Genomic DNA, 16,482 nt, shown 5'->3' on the forward strand with positions numbered 1-16,482 from the left:
TTCTAATACACCAACTGATATGAGAAAGATAGCTAAGTACATTCAAACTTATAAGTGGAAAATGAACTGACAACACCATTTCTATAAACGAAAAAGACTACTAAACAAACAAAGAGTACACAAAACACGACATTGAAGACTAAAGACTGAGCAACTCCAGCAAATACTAGGGGAGATCACAGGTGCTCCGGAAGGTAAATTAGATCCAGTTACACATGTGGCACCCGTCGTGCTGCTCATGTTATTACAAATCCAGTCTTATTTGGTAGGTCGCATTCGGAGAACAGGGTTTTACTTTCTAAGACAAGCATTTAATTCATATGTTTTACTGTGACAATTATAGACTTGAAACGCGTTTTTTTGTTTGTTGATTAAATAGGAAATCTCTGAGGCATAATTGAAGCCCCCCCTCCCCCCCTTTATGAAAATTGTGGATCCCCCACTGAATCATCATCTTAACGGTGAAAATAAAAAAAAATAAAAAAATGCATGAAGGATGAAATGCAGCTTTTAAACCAAACTGTATTCAAACGTATTACATCTAACACCTTTAGTGCATTTTTATAACAGTGAAAGAACTATGAACATAAGCGATCTTCATTTTGTTTCTCCAGGCATTGGCATATAGAACGTCTCCTGTATTAATCTGGACGGCAACAGTTCCCGATCCTGAATAATAAGTGCCACTTATTCCATCTAGAACAATCAAAACACGCGATATAAGATCACTGTTTTTGTATAATTCAAAATCACCATTCCGAGCATGGTCTCCGCATTGAATTGCAACATAAACGGAAAAGAGGTATATACCGGATTTTTCACAAGTGAAATGTCCAGTATTCTTGAATTTGGCAATATTACTGATTCCTATAGATGTTATGGTACTTTGAAACTTCATGGTATTTCCACTATTATAAACTACATCGGCTGCACCGCGCGCTGTTAGGGCCACTGAAAGAAAAATATTATAGAATTCATAAAATGAAATCAGATTGAAATAATATTTTTAATGAAACTAAATAACTCTATATCTAAAGTTATGATTTTTGTTATCTCTACGCATATCCATATAGTTGTTTGCATTCTTGTCGATTGTACCGTGATAAAATACTATCTTACTGACACTAATACCACACATCTTAACACTTACAATATCGATATGCATGGGTGAAATTACTGCTAACAAAATATTTTTTTTGGCCGATCAATGCATATAAAAAAAAATATTTAAAAAAAATTACATCTTCAAGCCTTATATGTCATGTACTGTAGTACGAAGCTAGATTAACACTGACGTGGAAAGGTAACACCCGGCCACTGAAAGCTTCATTTTTATGAAGCCCAGGTAGTCGTGTGGTCTAGCACGCCTGTTACCGTGCAGGCGATTTGGTGTCACGATATCTCAGTAGCATTGGTAGCATGTTATTGTTACAGATCAGTTAAATTATCTATATAGCAAAGGATCCTACAAATTAATGTAAGATACAGTCATTGGCGGATCAAGGGGGAGGGGGTTCCGGGGGTTGGAAACCCCTTTTTTTTTGCCGATCAATGCATTTGAATGGGGACATATAGTTGGAACCCTCACCCCTTTTGTCCTGGGTTGGGAACCCCCTTTGAAAATGGCTGGATCCGCGCCTGACAGTCACAGAAATAATTATATTTATAAGTACGTCTGAACCAGTGGGAACTCTACAACAATAATATCATTGTTTTAAGAAATTTTATCAGCAAGAATAGCAATCACGCAAAACAGTATAATTATATATAAGACTAGTAAACGATATTATCTCCGTGTCATGACGAACTTAAATTTAGTAAAAAAAAAAAAAACGTCAAGAACAGGGTTGACTTCAATATCGTAGCAGCTACATTTGGCTACGTTGATTTTTTACTATTTAATGTGTAGCTATAAAAAAGACGATGTGGTAAGATTGCCAATGAGACAACTGTCCACAAGAGACCAAAAAGCTAGCCTAGTTGTGATCTAGATCTATTTATCAGCTAGGATCGCTACACAGTTAAAAGTAAAATATCTACGTAGCCCTATGTAGATCTATGTAGCTGCTACGATATTGAAAGCTACCACCCTGGGTACAGTTGTAACAATTATATTAAGAAGATTTAGGAAAACACTAATATCATATTGCCAGTATATCGATTAATATACGTACCGGGTTGGTTTATTTCATTTAAAACCCGTATATCCTTTGAAACAAGCGCATAGTTCTGTTCCAGTGCATCAAGTCGGTTGCCGGAGGAATTGACTGGCGATTGTATTTCCAAATATTTCTGTTCCAACCAATCAAGTCGATAGCTAGACGAATTGGTAAACGAATGTAATGAATTAAACTGTCTATTTGTATCGTTTTGAAAGGAGTTTATTTGATCACTTAAATTCGAATTTTGAATTTTTAGTGCATCATTATCATGTTTAAGAATATTGTTTGCGTTTTGGAGCGTTTTTAATTCCTGCTGAAGTTGTAGAACAAACGTTTCCATTTGTGCGAGTGACTGTTTCTGTATACTTAGCGCATCCGTCAAAATAAGGTAGTGACCGTCGGTCAAGCCGATTGGTCCTACAAAAGATGTGCTTGATCTATTGGTCAATAAAAATCCATAGCAAATTGACAAACTAATGCAAGACAGAAAACAAAACTGCACAGTTAAAACCATGTCTCCTTATCTGGTGCAAGTCCAAATATATACGAATGAATGATTGAATCCCGACATAATTATGTTTGTACTAGTTTAACTTCTACCTCAAATCTTATCATGAGCTATTTTAGTAGAAACATTGTTTATGGCCTACATGGGTGTGTTCACACAGAACTAAACTCTGTGTGGATAATCGTGTAAGTGTACTCAACTCTTCAACTAGACTAGACCCTATTACGTTCCCATTGACAAACACCAATGGCACGACGGGTGACACATGTGGAGCAGGATCTGCTTACCCTTCCGGAGCACATGAGATCAACCCTAGTTTTGGTAGGGTTCGTTTTGCTTATTCTTTAGTTTTCTATGTTGTGTCATGTGTTCTTTTGTTTGTCTGTTTGTCTTCTTTTCATTTTTAGCCAGGCATTGTCAGTTTATTTACGATTTATGAGCTTGACTTTCCCTTTGGTATCTTTCGTCCCTCTTTTGTGTCTATGTATTTTGGCGTTTTTGTTTAGGTTGCTCTTCAGTGTTAGTGTTGTTCAATTGTTTTCTTCTTATAGTTGATGTGTTTCCCTGTGTTTTAGTGAATAGTTTTCTTTCAATCTATTTATGACTTTTGAACACATGTATTCTATTGCTGCCTTTATTTGACTATGTGTAGTCGATAAAGTCGATAGGCAATGTGTGGGTTATGTGCACATGAAACTAGATATTCAAGCCTGAAGGGTGGCTGGAGAATAGAAATATGGTCACAATCTGCATTACAAAAGTGGGGCGTTCCTTTGGGTGTGCTGGATGTACTAGCGTTCGATCATAATTGAGACTTTAAATCGGACGTTTAAACGTTGAATGGTAGGAACAATTTGCAACAACACTAAGCAACTGCTAAGTATTTAGTTTTCTATGTTGTGTCTTGTGTGCTGTTGTTTATCTGTTTATCTTTCTTTTATTTTGGCCTTGGCGTTGTCAGTTTATATTCAATCTGTTAGTTTGACTGACCCTCTGGTATCTTTTGCCCATTTCTTGTATATATGTATTGAATAACCCAGCCTTTCCCTTTTTTGATTCCGTACATTAAAATAATATGTAAACATGTTTACAGTGCGACTTTTGGTGTAAACATGGTCTATATTGCAAGATAAGTGCACGAATGAAGTAATTGAATGTCACGAATTATCGATGCACATTTCTCAATTTATCTTTATTAGAAACGTTCAAGGTAAATAGTAAGAACGGACTGATATATATTTAGCACAAGGTGACAGTGATATTGACTCAAATTTGGACTGATGTTATCTCTTTATCATGTTCTATTGTATTCTAAAAAAGGCACTGGCTGTCAAATTCAAGTTCAGGGCTCATATTTTGATTTATAACATACTAAGTGATACGTTTAGCTAGCTATAAAACCAGACTTAATAACAAAGTCCTAATATATTTCAATTTTCATAGTTTTGCATTAATTTAAAGTTACGTACTTTAAAAAAGTAATTAAAAATTTATCTTAACTATATATATCAAAAATATTTAGTCGATATTGTCGTAATAGTTCATATTTAAGATAAATTTTTAATTACTTTTTTAAAGTACGTAACTGGTGTAATAACAAAATCAAGATAAAGTTGTTCCATATTGTTATCATGTTTAATTTCTTTTTTTTTTTTTTTGCCGTTTTCGCTTTTTATTTTCGATATTAGTCATGAACATGATGAAATGTTTTGCTGTTCGATGATTTTAATGTCTTTTCAGAGATGCTGTTCAGTGAAATTTGACGAATTATTTGTTCCTTCTAATTATAACGATCTCCAATTTGTTTTAACCACTGACAACTTTGCAAATGACTGTAAACGGTGACATACATGTACATGTAAACATGTAGCAAATTTACCTGACGATATCTGGATATGGGTATTTAGTCGGATCTTAACACGTACTTGTGATTTGTTTAAAACCGGTTTTAACGAAGAAATGTCGAAATGTTCAGAACTTAATTAAATCTGTTTTTGGGTAAGATGGTGCAAGCATACGATTTTTATTGCGTCTTACACTTTGAGAAGCGAATAATCTTTAGCTACTTTATTTAAATATTGTGTAAAAACGTTAATTATGAGCTACATGTATGAAAGTCAAGTGGCTCAAGCATTTTACTGAGGAAGTTTTAAAAAAATGCAAAGAAATATTTAAACAGTGGGTTAGATTTCATTAGTCTTTACTATCTATAGATTAACAACTTTTGGTTATAATTATAATTTAGAATCATCATTGAAGGTGGAGCGCGATTGTACAGTTAATTAATTATATTGATGTGCCATTTGTATGCAAGAGTGACATTCCGTTGTATTATGTGCCAATTCGAAAAAGTTATGCGAGTATTGTCTCCCTTTAACAGGTTCATTATTTTATAATTAAGTTTAGGTTTCTGATATAAATTTGAATAGTTACATTATGTATCAATTCAATATATTTCAGTTTTTGTTATTGGTGTATCAAAAACATTAAGGGTTATTTATATAGGTTCACCTAAATAAATTGGTTTTATACACACAAAACTATTTTTCACGTGCACCTTATGGTGCCTCATGCATGAAGAGTGAAGTCATACAGCACGTGACCTATGCCATTATTAAATTGCAATGGAGTAGTGTGGTCGATTCTATGTAGACTAAACTCAATATCATTTCATTTTCATTCATGATTAACTTTATACACATTCATATTTACTGGACTATCAACAGGTCGAGAACTCTAGATTTTCTGACGTCAGAATATATTTGCATAGTAATTTCCAAAACACAAGGCCAATATGGCCTTGAAAAACTGACCAATCGACTCAATGAACTACAATGCATTGTGGGCTACTACGAGTAAACTACTACTTAAAACACGTGGAATTAGTGGGAAAACAGTCAATTAATATATTGTCTGGGACTCTCATTACCAAAGTTTTTATTCTGCAAATATATTTAATGTAAAATATATAACGTAATCTTCAATTTGCATGCTCAGATTAAAAAAATATTGTTTATTGGCTTCACGATTCGACTTTCTTTTTCGCCTTGCAAAAGTAGTTGAACAGGTTTTGTGCATTGTTTTAAATTGACCTGCATTAATTTCACGACATGACACAGTGAAATATCCAATGAAGTGACCACTGTCCAGTAAGAAAATCATTTGAGCTCTTTTAAACCTGTAGAATGTCATTGCAAAATCATTTCTGCCTAGAAAAACACGAAACTTTCATTGAAACACTTCTTTCTGTACTGAATGTGTATTTTTTTTTATCAGGACCTGAACTAATAGTAAGAACATCATAATATTCAGTATGCTAAAAAGAAGTGTTATGAAAGCGGCAGGGGCGGGTCCAACCATTTTAAAAAGGGGGGTCTTAACCCTGGAGAAAAGGGGAGGGGTTCCAACTACATGTCCCCATCAAAATGCACTGATCGTCCAAAAAAGGGGGTCCATCCCCCGGAACCCCGCCTGGATCCGCCACTGAGCGGCTACGGTATATAGCTCAATACATTTTTTATAGTTTAAATTCATCCATCGATAATATCCGTTTGTTGCTAATTTTATCACAAAATATACCTCAGAGGTTTTTTTTATCGTTCGGCTGCTGTCCTGTTGACATATGTAAAATATCTCCAATATTAAAAGTCTCTGGATCATAGTGGATGCCATATTACCTATTATTTTTTTTTCTAAAATGTGCTTTGTATATAGAAATAAGAAGATGAGGTATGAGTGCCAAATGAGACATCTTTCCAACAAAGACATAATTTAGTAAAGTAAGCAGTCATAGGTCCAATGCTGAAAAGTAAGCTATTAATGACCCAAAAATTACTTGTGTAAAACAATCAAAAAAAAAAAACAACAAAAAAAAAAAAACGTCCCATTTAAATATATAAAAGGACAAGAAATCTATCCCATAAAAAAAATATATTGTATAGGAGCCTGTATTTCAGTGGTTGTCGTTTGTTTATGTGTTACATATTTGTTTTTCGTTCATTTTTTTTTATATAATTAAGGCCGTTAGTTTTCTCGTTTGAATTGTTTTACATTGTCATATCGGGGACTTTTATAGCTGACTATGCGGTATGGGCTTTGCTCATTGTTGAAGGCCGTACGGTGATCTATAAATTTTAATTTCTGTGTCATTTTGGTCTCTTGTGGACAGCTGTCTCATTGGCAATCATACAACATCTTTTTTTTTTTATTATAGATCCAACGCTGCAATTTTCACAAAACATATCAAATTTTCCACCTTGTCGCACATACATATTGATAAAATCATTACAGCTTATTTCTTATGCATGTGGAGCAAAACTTTGGTTAGCTTGCTTGCTTGTTTGTATTTTGTACAAAATATAAAATATACAAGTTAAACTATGCCTATATAATTATATATATTGTTTAAAGATGTCAATCTTATTTTCAAAGCTTGTATAAACAACTATACAAACAAAGCCAGCAAGCCAACCAAAGTTTTACTTTGCAGGTTTAAGAAATCAGCTGTAATGATTTTAGTCAGTTTGGCAAATGTCCGAGCCCGTTAAAAAACAAACAAACTGAAACTACAGTTGCTGACTTCACTACCTTCAAATAAAAGGGAACAGTTTGGAAGTCCTATATTCTGAAACCAACAAAAATACTTATAAATTTTGTTAACACTGCCATGTATGTAAATATTTCTTCGCCTTTTTTACGAACACAAAATTCAAGGATCCCACATTTGCCTTTAATTATCTATACGAACATTGCTGTACTCTTGAATATCAGCACCGACTGTTATCGACGGCTTACTTTACACCAGTAAGTTTGTCTCATGGGTAAATGTGTTTTTTCGCTGTTGTTTCGTTGCTTCTGGTGGACAAATACATGAAATCTCTGTGCCATCATCAAACATGTTAATGGCTATATATCGGGTAATTCAAACCCTTTTTTCTTCACATAGAAACAACTCTTCGTTAATCTGAGAATGGAAGTAATACTTTATATCACGAACTATAAATGAGGATACACAAAATGAAAAACTATGCGAAATTGTGAATCCCGCATTGCACGAAAAAATGTGTTGTATTTCAGTAAATAACACGTGTTCTTGGTTGATTGTAAACACGTAGTAGTCCATCATGCATTGTGACTCATTTAGTGGATTGGTCAAAAACCTAGGTAAAAATAAATTGCGTCACATGTAAATAAACAATTACATGTGCGAGAACATAAGTATGCTAATTTATGCATTTCCATATAAGGTAGTGGTCCCGACCTGATCAATATCTTTCCACAATGAGTAGTCGAAAGCGGCCAGCGCGGCATGATCCAAATGATCCAATGCATTGGACCAAAGAACAGTATGTTACCCATTTGAAAAGTATGGGAAATACAGTAAAATCTACTTGGAGATTAGACATGATTCGACAACTGTATTTTGTCAATCAAAAGGACGTTGCAAGTTCAACAGAAAGTGGTCAAAATGGTTCTATGGAATCAAGTATTAGGAATATTGATGAAGTGACAGTTGCTGCCGATGACCAACCTAACGTGGACACTGACCAACCAATAAATGAAAACAATACAATGTCACGTACAGCAGACATGCTAAAGGATTCTACTTCCGCACTAAAGTCGGCAAATGAAGCTAAGTCGGCTATGTCATCTATGGTTGTAGGACTTCTAGCCAATAAAGATGCTTCATCAAACAGTAGTCTGCAGAATCTTAAGTCAAACTATGACTTTGCCTCGGCATATCAAGCCACATACGGACACATTACCCCAATCTCTTCTGTAAATGCGGAACACACCTTCCAAAGACAAGTTGACTCTTCGAAAGGGATTGTATTTGCAGAGGACTTACCAAAAATGGACTACGTGTCTACTTCTTTAAGAAAGCAAATTCTAGAAGGTAAGGATATAAACCTTTCTCTTTTATTGTATTGTAAAAAATGAGGTTCCCCAAACACGCACTGTCTTTTCTGAAGGGCTAACTGTAGAGTTATCTGCTCCTAAGGATCCTCGGCTAGAGAAAACATTGACCCTTGATGAGTTCAATAAGGCCTTCAGGAAGTTCAGGAATATCATCTGTAAAGTATATCCTCAACGGCGAGATGAATTAGATCAATACGAGGCCGATATAAATGATATAGCCTATAACTACGGACAAAGATTTTACAAATACCACAAATTGTTTTCGGCTAAGGCTGCCACTGCTATCATTGAACATAATATTGCAATTAACTGGGGAAAGGTAGACGACCGTCTATTATATCTAGTTATGAATGGGTTACAAAGTAGAGAATGTGAATTATGATGAGATTACGACCACGCAACGAAATTCTGCCAAAAACAAGTTTATCAAGAAACTCCTCCATGCGCCCAACAAGCCTCGACGAACGGTCGTGTTGTAGATAAATCAAAAGATAGGCATGGGAGAAATATCATTCAAGCAGAGGGTCATGACCTTTGTAATAATTTCAATTATGGAACATGCTAAAGGAAAGAATGCAAGTTTACACATGCGTGTCTTAAGTGTAAAAGTAGAGGTCACGGTTTTAAGACATGTGGTAACAACAAGGATACCAGTACTAGTAATCAAAACAAAACTGCTGATAAGCCGAACGTAAAAACATCTAGGTGACTCGAAATGAATGATGCTTATCAACTTTCTCACATAAATGTAAATAACCTTGAAAAAGAATTAGAAAAACATCCAGATAGACATTTTGTAAAATATTTATTAGACGGTATAACAAACGGTTTTGATACCATGGTGTCGAAAACAGAATTACCAACAGTTGAATGTAAAAATCTACAATCAGCTTTCCGAAATCCAGACAGCGTTGATATTATAATTAAACAAGAGGTTGATAAAGGTTATCTAGTTGGGCCATTTAAAAAGTTCCCTTTTGATAGGTATCGTGTGAGCCCAATAGGTATAGTGGAAGGCAAATATTCAGGAAAAAAGAGGTTAATAGTTGATCTGTCGTCTCCACATGAAAGTCAAGATCATTTTAGTATTAACGATTTAATCGATAAAGAGCAATGCTCGCTGTCATACGTTAAAATAGATGATGCAATCAACGCAATTAAAGAATTCGGACGATTATCAATACTAAATAAGGCGGACATTGCCGATGCATTCAAGCAATTAGGGATCAAAAGGGATCAGCATCATTTATACTGTATTAAATGGAGAAATTTATATTACTATTATGTGCGTCTTTGTTTTGGCTCACGATCATCACCTAAAATATTTGACAACTTGTCAGTGGCAATTTGTTGGATAGCCAAGAACAATTACAATATTCCAGTTATACTTCATCTGCTTGATGATTTTTTAACTGTTCAAGCATCAGACACTTCAGGAGACAGAACTATGGCACTTTTTTAATAGATTGAATATACCATTATCTAAGAAAAAGACTGTAGGTCCACATACCACACTAGAGTATCTCGGAATTATATTAGATACAGATCAGATGGAAGCTAGACTTCCACAAGATAAAGTTGAACGCATTAGTTATTTCATTGGAACATTTCTACGTCGACATTCTATTAAAAAACGAGAACTTTTACAACTCTTGGGACATTTCAATTTTGCCGCGAGAGTTATTATACCTGGACGGACTTTTGTAACTTATCTCATTAACCTATCGACTAAAGTTAACAATCCCAATTACTATGTTACACTGTCAGCCGAATGTCGAGATGATTTAAAGATGTGGTATATTTTTCTGAAACAGTGGAACTGCGTCTCCTTTTTCTATGATACTTTCACTACCAATGCAGCGGATTTCGAATTGTATACAGATGCTGCTTCAACACTTGGCTTTGGTGGGTACTTCAAGGGACATTGGTTTTGTAGTTCTTGGCCACCAGAGTTAAAAAAATATACTTGATTCGGATATGTCTATGGCTTTCCGAGAATTGTATCCAATTGTAGTGGCGGCAGTACTGTGGGGCAAACATTGGACGAGAAAACGAATAGTTTTTCATTGTGATAATGGATCTACTGTTGATATTATAAACAAAGGACGACCAAAGGTGCAAGATGTTATGAAACTAATGTGTAAACTCACTTGGTTAGCTGCAATTAACAATTTTACATTTTCAAGTAAGCATATCCCTGGTGTTAAAAATGTGATTGCAGATTCACTTTCTCGATTTGATTTTCAGACGTTCCGGAAAGAAGCGCCGGAAGCAGATGTACAAGCCATGATTTGTCCGCACTTCTCACTCGTAATGTGGAATTAATAGTGTAAGTTGTTTACTCAAAACTTCTATAGCTCCCAGAACACGTTCTCAGTATGAGTGTGGGTATTCTGCCTATGCAACCTTTTTACGAATGACTGGAGTGATTTGGCGTAATTCAGACATGCCTCCGTTAACTGAAGAATCTCTTATTCATTTCGCTACGCATTGTTTTAAAAACTTGCATTTGAAATGTTCAACTATTAAAATGTATATATGTGGGATACGATATAAATACTTAGAGAATGGGAAGCCTTCAATATTTAGCGACAGTTCTGATAAACTTTATCGACTCGATGCGTTATATAGCGGAATAAAGAAAAATGAGAAAAAATCAACAAAACCTAGACTGCCAATTACATTCACGATACTCAAGGACATCTGTCAGTTTTTGAGGAAAGGGTATTATACGCCGACATTCTTCTGGAAGCCGCGTGTGTCGCGGCATATTTTGGATTTCTTCGATGTGGGGAATTTACAGTATTACATTCGTTTGATTCAGAATGCAATGTGAGTATCGAAGATATCCGGTTTCTTAAGGATAAAGTGACCTTTCATTTGAAAGCTTCGAAAACAGACCCATTTCGTGAAGGTGTTGATATTCATTTATTTCCGTCGGGAGCTTCTGTTTGTCCAGTCTTATCTCTGGAACGTTACATGGACTATCGTACTAGGAAATTCAAAGATAGTAAATCACAAGACGCTTTCTTTGTGATGGAAAATAGGAAAGCTTTAACACGAAACTACTTCATTTCTTCTCTAAAAAATATACTTGCCGTACTTGGATACAACTCAGACTTATATAATGGTCATAGCTTTCGCATTGGAGCAAGTACCACAGCAGGTTCAAAAATTGAAGATCACCTTATACAGACACTCGGACGGTGGAGTTCACAGTGTTATACTCGCTATATCAGAACATCTTTATCAACGATACAGCAAGCTCAACAAGCATTAGTCGAGTGAAGATTTAGTGTTTATTGTACATAGGAATATTTCAATCGCATACGTTTTTATCTTGATTTAATATTGTTAGTGCCTTAGAGTATATATAGACTGTTTCATTACCACATGTCAGTTCATCGTGTTTATGAGGTCAACACAACGACATCAATTGCGTTTTTGATCAGTGTTTCAGGGGCATAATAATCCCCATTGCTTAATCTGATATTGGTTTAAAGTGTGTTTCGATAGTGTTGGGGCATAATAATCCCCATATTATGTAAATATATTGACGTATCATTGTCTTCATTATGTCTACATTTATTATGTGTATTTTAATTGCTAAACATATGCATTCGTTTATAATCGCTATCATTGATGTACCATTTTCAATGAATGAGACAGGGTTAAACATTTAAACCAAGTTATAGTAGTATGACAGCTCCCGATTTTGTGTTGATATTTGAACTTACTAATTAACTATGTAGATAAAAGAACATGATAGCATAGCAGATGCAGAGAACATTGACATGTTAATGAAAGTTATATTAAGGTCAAGCAGAACATTTGATTTCATCAAGTCGTAACATTTTTTCTCACGACCGGCTGAGATAGACAGTAGTTAATCAGAACACTTGTGCTTATCACTAAAAATTTCCATGTTTTCCAGCACGCCGGAGTTACATACTGATTAACGCTGAGGATTAACGATTAGTGATGGACGTTTTAATTGCTATTCATCTATTCGCATCTGATACTAAGTTTATTTGTATATTTATTAACATATTCAGATATATTAACATAGTTACAAATCTTTGTTCAAAGATACTGTAAATTCAGATTTGATGCGTGCATTTATCATTGCGATTTTAGAAAATCTGTAAAATATAAGTATCATCTATTAATGCGAAATTTGTCATTGCCATACGCGCTCAGTAAAATTTGAATTTACAGTAACCATCTTCATTTGGGGTTCAGTTGTCTCCTTTAAATACCAGTCATCAACTGTATTTTGGCATATTTTCGTTATTATTAACTCAATTTCCCCAAATTTGATGCAGAGTTGTTGATGTATAAGTTGCTTGTCACAGTTAATGGGACTTATAGCAGTAATTTGGTTAAATTTTAAATAGACCAGACACGTGCTAGAAGTTTCCGGACACTAACTAACAACAGATCCCTGTTCTAAGTCAGTCCTTACGTCAGTCCATGCATGGACTTCTATCACTGACGTTTTTGATCTACATGCTTGTAGTCATAAACAAGAACAGGTCCATCAGTAAGTTCAAGCATGAACATAAAGTTAGTGTCCTATCGGTATCTAAAAAGGTGTCAATCGGCTGTTGTCAAGGACACAACAACACCGATTTTGTCAGGTGTCCCCAGGATCATCTTAAATGTGTTGCCCCGATTTTGTTTTTTTGTCCATGGATTTATGAGTTTTGAACAGCGGTATACTACTGTTGCCTTTATTTATCACCACCGGACCGGAATCTCTGCTGGTGGACAATCTGTCCCCGAGGATTCTACCAGTCCGGTAGCCTAACAGCATGAAAACTAGTAGAACAAATAAAATTATACTGGATGACACGACGCCCAGGATAAAAAGGTGTCAATCGGCTGTTGTCAAGGACACAACAACACCGATTTTGTCAGGTGTCCCCAGGATCATCTTAAATGTGTTGCCCCGATTTTGTTTTTTGTCCATGGATTTATGAGTTTTGAACAGCGGTATACTACTGTTGCCTTTATTTATCACCACCGGACCGGAATCTCTGCTGGTGGACAATCTGTCCCCGAGGATTCTACCAGTCCGGTAGCCTAACAGCATGAAAACTAGTAGAACAAATAAAATTATACTGGATGACACGACGCCCAGGATAAAAAGGTGTCAATCGGCTGTTGTCAAGGACACAACAACACCGATTTTGTCAGGTGTCCCCAGGATCATCTTAAATGTGTTGCCCCGATTTTGTTTTTTGTCCATGGATTTATGAGTTTTGAACAGCGGTATACTACTGTTGCCTTTATTTATCACCACCGGACCGGAATCTCTGCTGGTGGACAATCTGTCCCCGAGGATTCTACCAGTCCGGTAGCCTAACAGCATGAAAACTAGTAGAACAAATAAAATTATACTGGATGACACGACGCCCAGGATAAAAAGGTGTCAATCGGCTGTTGTCAAGGACACAACAACACCGATTTTGTCAGGTGTCCCCAGGATCATCTTAAATGTGTTGCCCCGATTTTGTTTTTTGTCCATGGATTTATGAGTTTTGAACAGCGGTATACTACTGTTGCCTTTATTTATCACCACCGGACCGAAATCTCTGCTGGTGGACAATCTGTCCCCGAGGATTCTACCAGTCCGGTAGCCTAACAGCATGAAAACTAGTAGAACAAATAAAATTATACTGGATGACACGACGCCCAGGATAAAAAGGTGTCAATCGGCTGTTGTCAAGGACACAACAACACCGATTATGTCAGGTGTCCCCAGGATCATCTTAAATGTGTTGCCCCGATTTTGTTTTTTGTCCATGGATTTATGAGTTTTGAACAGCGGTATACTACTGTTGCCTTTATTTATCACCACCGGACCGGAATCTCTGCTGGTGGACAATCTGTCCCCGAGGATTCTACCAGTCCGGTAGCCTAACAGCATGAAAACTAGTAGAACAAATAAAATTATACTGGATGACACGACGCCCAGGATAAAAGGTGTCAATCGGCTGTTGTCAAGGACACAACAACACCGATTTTGTCAGGTGTCCCCAGGATCATCTTAAATGTGTTGCCCCGATTTTGTTTTTTGTCCATGGATTTATGAGTTTTGAACAGCGGTATACTACTGTTGCCTTTATTTATCACCACCGGACCGGAATCTCTGCTGGTGGACAATCTGTCCCCGAGGATTCTACCAGTCCGGTAGCCTAACAGCATGAAAACTAGTAGAACAAATAAAATTATACTGGATGACACGACGCCCAGGATAAAAAGGTGTCAATCGGCTGTTGTCAAGGACACAACAACACCGATTTTGTCAGGTGTCCCCAGGATCATCTTAAATGTGTTGCCCCGATTTTGTTTTTTGTCCATGGATTTATGAGTTTTGAACAGCGGTATACTACTGTTGCCTTTATTTATCACCACCGGACCGGAATCTCTGCTGGTGGACAATCTGTCCCCGAGGATTCTACCAGTCCGGTAGCCTAACAGCATGAAAACTAGTAGAACAAATAAAATTATACTGGATGACACGACGCCCAGGATAAAAAGGTGTCAATCGGCTGTTGTCAAGGACACAACAACACCGATTTTGTCAGGTGTCCCCAGGATCATCTTAAATGTGTTGCCCCGATTTTGTTTTTTGTCCATGGATTTATGAGTTTTGAACAGCGGTATACTACTGTTGCCTTTATTTATCACCACCGGACCGGAATCTCTGCTGGTGGACAATCTGTCCCCGAGGATTCTACCAGTCCGGTAGCCTAACAGCATGAAAACTAGTAGAACAAATAAAATTATACTGGATGACACGACGCCCAGGATAAAAAGGTGTCAATCGGCTGTTGTCAAGGACACAACAACACCGATTTTGTCAGGTGTCCCCACGATCATCTTAAATGTGTTGCCCCGATTTTGTTTTTTGTCCATGGATTTATGAGTTTTGAACAGCGGTATACTACTGTTGCCTTTATTTATCACCACCGGACCGGAATCTCTGCTGGTGGACAATCTGTCCCCGAGGATTCTACCAGTCCGGTAGCCTAACAGCATGAAAACTAGTAGAACAAATAAAATTATACTGGATGACACGACGCCCAGGATAAAAAGGTGTCAATCGGCTGTTGTCAAGGACACAACAACACCGATTTTGTCAGGTGTCCCCACGATCATCTTAAATGTGTTGCCCCGATTTTGTTTTTTGTCCATGGATTTATGAGTTTCGAACAGCGGTATACTACTGTTGCCTTTATTTATCACCACCGGACCGGAATCTTTGCTGGTGGACAATCTGTCCCCGAGGATTCTACCAGTCCGGTAGCCTAACAGCATGAAAACTAGTAGAACAAATAAAATTATACTGGATGACACGACGCCCAGGATAAAAAGGTGTCAATCGGCTGTTGTCAAGGACACAACAACACCGATTTTGTCAGGTGTCCCCAGGATCATCTTAAATGTGTTGCCCCGATTTTGTTTTTTGTCCATGGATTTATGAGTTTTGAACAGCGGTATACTACTGTTGCCTTTATTTATCACCACCGGACCGGAATCTCTGCTGGTGGACAATCTGTCCCCGAGGATTCTACCAGTCCGGTAGCCTAACAGCATGAAAACTAGTAGAACAAATAAAATTATACTGGATGACACGACGCCCAGGATAAAAAGGTGTCAATCGGCTGTTGTCAAGGACACAACAACACCGATTTTGTCAGGTGTCCCCAGGATCATCTTAAATGTGTTGCCCCGATTTTGTTTTTTGTCCATGGATTTATGAGTTTTGAACAGCGGTATACTACTGTTGCCTTTATTTATCAGAAGTTCAAGCATGCACTCAGATCTTCCGATTGATATGATTCTCAAGCTTGGGAATTAATCAATCACTGTGACAACAACCGA

General features: G+C 36.6%; 1 protein-coding gene and 1 long non-coding RNA gene across 2 annotated transcripts; one reads left to right on the forward strand and one right to left on the reverse strand.

Moving 5' to 3' along the window:
* Positions 1 to 508: 508 nt before the first annotated feature.
* Positions 509 to 2,719, reverse strand: LOC139510722 (uncharacterized). Its single transcript, XR_011661971.1, has 2 exons — positions 2,175 to 2,719; positions 509 to 951 (listed from the first exon to the last, which is right to left on the reverse strand). It is a non-coding gene; the product is annotated as an uncharacterized lncRNA (long non-coding RNA).
* Positions 2,720 to 9,304: 6,585 nt separating this feature from the next.
* LOC139511094 (uncharacterized) lies at positions 9,305 to 10,051 on the forward strand. Its single transcript, XM_071297665.1, has one exon. It carries the CDS (start codon positions 9,305 to 9,307, stop codon positions 10,049 to 10,051), a length of 747 nt encoding a protein of 248 aa, XP_071153766.1.
* The last annotated feature ends 6,431 nt before the right edge of the window (positions 10,052 to 16,482 follow it).

This window comes from Mytilus edulis, chromosome 2, assembly GCF_963676685.1.
Source record: "Mytilus edulis chromosome 2, xbMytEdul2.2, whole genome shotgun sequence".
NCBI lineage: Eukaryota > Metazoa > Mollusca > Bivalvia > Mytilida > Mytilidae > Mytilus > Mytilus edulis.